At 53.7% G+C, this 3,893-nt stretch overlaps 1 protein-coding gene across 1 annotated transcript; it reads left to right on the top strand.

Annotated features, from left to right (window-relative positions):
- Window positions 1–4: 4 nt before the first annotated feature.
- Window positions 5–3,299, top strand: PROSC (proline synthetase co-transcribed homolog (bacterial); the record flags this gene model as incomplete). The annotated part of the gene is made up of 7 exons (XM_010160819.1): window positions 5–79; window positions 238–273; window positions 903–978; window positions 1,151–1,285; window positions 1,497–1,639; window positions 2,522–2,620; window positions 2,918–3,299. Coding segments are annotated over 7 exons (702 nt in total), but the record flags the coding sequence as incomplete, so codon positions are not given.
- Window positions 3,300–3,893: the final 594 nt, after the last annotated feature.

Genomic DNA, 3,893 nt, shown 5'->3' with positions numbered 1-3,893 from the left:
GGCCGTCAGCAAGACGAAGCCGGCCGAGATGGTGATCGACGCCTACAGCCACGGGCAGCGCAGCTTCGGGGAGAACTACGTGAGTTGGTGGGGCCTGGGGCTGGGAGCTGGGCTCGGTTGGAGCATCAGGCCCCTGGCCTTGTGTTTACGAGGTCCCGGGAACACCCGTTCCGGAGGGACCGCCCGTACGGCGCAGGCACGTCTGGCGGGGGTTTGATGAGAGGTTGTCTTGTCTAGGTTCAAGAGCTGCTAGAAAAGGCATCGGACTCCAGAGTAAGTACTCAGCTCCTTGTGTATCGACTCTCCTCGTGTCCTGGGAGCCGTTCTTCAAAAGCCCTGGTTTTTGTTAGGGAATTGGTGATGGAGGCTGTTTGATCCTTGTTTTTTCAGATGGGGTTACTCTTAGCCCTTTGTGCTCCATTCCCCCTCCTTGCTGGCTCCAGAGGATCCTGTGAATACGTGTGCCTTAGCCATAAATTCCTTGTCTGATCAGTGCTTTACCTTTTGCACTTTGGGCTGTAGGAGGTGTGCAGTCCTCGTTGTAAAACACGGTAACACTCAGTTTGGGGAAAACATCGTTTTGTGCTTGTTCAGTTAGGAGGTGTGTAGTCCTCATTGTAAAACACGGTAACACTCAGTTTGGGGAAAACATTTTGTGGTTGTTCAGTTACCACAGAGCTTTGCCCTCCCCATTCACCTCGTCGTGCTCTGCAGCCACAGCCCTGATCCTCTGCAGGCCGTGAGGCAATCTCGGTACACGCCACAGCCTGAGCTGTGTCTTTCAGGGTAAACCAAAGAAGATTGGGTGTCTGGGATTTTGTTTGCGGGCAAACTAAGACTTAAGGACTGTGTGGCGAAGAGGGAATTGTCCTTCAAACCTAACTGCTCCTCTCTGCTTTCAGATTCTGTCATCTTGTCCCGAGATTAAGTGGCATTTTATTGGCCATCTGCAGAAAAACAACGTCAACAAGTTGATTGGTAAACTCTCTTTCATTTTATGTGCCGTGACCCTGCGGGGAAGAGTCTTCCCCTGTTCAAATAACGACCTCAGTGTATTAACTCGCCAGCGCCTGTCTCTGGGCGAGATGAGCTGCAGGTACAAAAACTCCTGTGCCAGCAGAATTGCCCTCAGCCTGTGTTTTCTCCCCAGCTGTCCCTAACCTGTTCATGTTGGAAACAGTGGATTCTGTGAAACTGGCAGACAGAGTCAACAGCTCATGGCAGAAGAAAGGGTCACCTCAGAAGCTGAAGGTCATGGTGCAGGTTAACACAAGCGGAGAGGACAGTAAGTGGCTTTTCCTGATGGCAGGCAGGTTTGTCCTGCTGGCTTGGTAGAAACAGCCTGAATGGGATGGGTTGGTTTGCGCTCCCAAAGAGTTTCTCTAAGCTTGGATGAAACCTGCTCATCTGTTGGCTTCTGCCTGGCTGTGGGGAGGGGAGGTCTCTGGCAGAGCTTGGCACAAATCTCCCCCCCCTCCCCCACTGCTTGTTGCCAGGTAAGCATGGCCTTCCTCCCGGAGACACCGTGGCTGCCGTGGAGCATGTCATCAACAAGTGTCCGAGCCTGGAATTTGTGGGGCTGATGACCATTGGCAGCATTGGGCATGACCTTAGTAAGGGGCCAAATCCTGACTTCCAGGTAAGATTTTGTAGCGGAAAATGTCAGCTGTAGGCTGGTCTCCCATTACAGTCTGCCGTCTGTCCCAGCCAGACCAGAACACAGGCAAGCTGTAACCTGACTGCAGGTTTTTACAAGGGCCTGTAGTGACAGGGCAAGGGGTAACGGGGTTAAATGGAAAGAGGGAGATTGAGATGGGACATCAGGAAGGAATTCTTCCCGCAGAGGGTGGGGAGGCACTGGGACAGGTTGCCCAGAGAAGCTGTGGATGCCCCATCCCTGGAAGTGGCCAAGGCCAGGCTGGATGAGGCTTGGAGCAACCTGGGCTATGGAAGGTGTCCCTGCCCATGGCAGGGGGGGTGGAACTGAATGGTCTTTAAGGTCCCGTCCAACCCAAACCGTTCCATGATTCTGTGATTGCCAACAGAAACGCCTTGTTCAGGGTAGTACAGACCTGTGAAGTGTCAGTATTAAGGTGGGTGTTAGGCTCATATCTGCAGAGGCCCTGTGCCCGTATCTGCTTGCTCCCGTCCCTTCTCTGAAGCCGTAGCCGGGATATCAGCAGGGCGCCCCATGCAGCACTGACTGTCCTGCTCTCCGATGAGGTTTCAGCCAGCCCTCCTTTGCACACTGTGTGCACAGGGCTGTGTCAGCCGGAGAAACTGGGTCTGTGTCCTCGTCTGTCGTGCCCGTGCGATAACTGGGTGTCTTCAGACAGCGTGTAGGCTTGTAGGCAGCCTGTGCTGTCAGAAACGTAGCCCTTCAGTGGGAAGCGTGGGAATTCCACGCTCTGTGTGAAGGAGACTTCAAAGAAAGGCAGAATTCGTGATCTGTGAAACCCTGAAACCGAGCTGGTGTGGCTGTCAAGTGTGTGATCCTCTCTTCTTTCCTCCTCCCTGCTAGATGCTGCTGGCTTTGCGGCAGCAAGTGTGTGAAAAGCTCAACCTCCCCGTCGAGAAGGTGGAGCTGAGCATGGGCATGTCCACTGACTTCCAGCACGCAGTAAGTCTGGTTTCCTTCTGCCACCCCTTCTCTCGAGAAACAGACTTAGCAGTAGGCACCCCAGAATCCAGCCCAGGCGTCATCCAAATGGGCCTCTTCGGCCTCCCCTTGGAGGTGCTGATGGTGCTGTTCCATGAAAAACAAGCTCTCCTGGTCCTGGGATAGAGTTCTGGGGATCGAAACAGCTGTAGCTGCGGGAGATGAGTCCGTGGGGAACCGTCCCGTGGCATGGGGAGTGTGTTGGCAGGCGGGGGGCAGCAGCCCTGCCCTGAACGCCTCCTTTCTGTCTCTTTGTAGATAGAGGTTGGATCCACCAACGTCAGGATCGGAAGCACTATTTTTGGGGAGCGAGATTATTCCAACAAAGCAGCCGGTGGCAAGTCCCCTGCCGACACGAAAGGTGAAACGGAGACCTTGACAGCGCAGGGCCATTAGATGGGGGGGGAAAAGTGGCCTCGACAGAGGACAGATGCTGGGAGACCTCACTATGCATTCTTACCTCCCTCCCTGTTGGCACCCGATCGTGATGGTGAGGGGATTCCTCGTACCAAACAGAGGCCAGAAACGCCTCATAATTTATTGTGATTATAGAGTACCCATAGAAACTGGAGATTTTTATAACCAGCGAATGATAAGAAAATTTATGGTTGAAGGTGACTCGTGTCTTGGCTCCTTCAGGGTCTTTTGGGTGAGTAGGTTGAACAGCGAAGTGTTTCTCAGGATGGACTTGAGCAAGATGTACCGGCAGCAGTGTCAGTGACTGTTTCCACGGAGGACTAAATTCTCCATTGAACGAGTCACAGTCTTGCTCGGGGACTGCCAGATAAATGTTTCACCCGATACACGTTTGCCTTTGGAGAGACTACAGCTGTTGAAACAGAGGGCAGATAACCAGCCCTCGAGGAGGGGTGAGGCACGCGGCTGCCAGCGTGAGGTCGTGGCGTAACGTTTGGGAGCGTCTCTTCAGCTGAAGCTTCGATTTGTTCTTTCCAGGCTGACACCACTCATTTTTCCCATTGGTTCCATGTCTGCTCAGACCTTCTGGGATGCTTTCCACCTTTCCCTCTCGTGTAGCGTTGTTGGGAGTTGTTTCCATCCTGCGCAGTACTTCTTGACGCTGTGAATGCTTTACGGTCAGAACAGGGTTTTTGTGCAAGGTGCCAGGTCTACCTTCAGCTCGCTGTGGCTTTCCAAGGCATCGCAGAAGCGTGTGGTGCCTCCTGCGTCCCGTCTGCGTCTCTGTGAGGATAACCTCGGCCTGGCTCGCAGGGCA

This window comes from Eurypyga helias, unplaced genomic scaffold (assembly GCF_000690775.1).
Source record: "Eurypyga helias isolate BGI_N326 unplaced genomic scaffold, ASM69077v1 scaffold29381, whole genome shotgun sequence".
In the NCBI taxonomy this organism is placed as follows: Eukaryota; Metazoa; Chordata; class Aves; order Eurypygiformes; family Eurypygidae; genus Eurypyga; species Eurypyga helias.
Note: the sequence above shows the minus strand (reverse complement) of the source record. Positions and strands in the feature narration are given on the sequence as shown.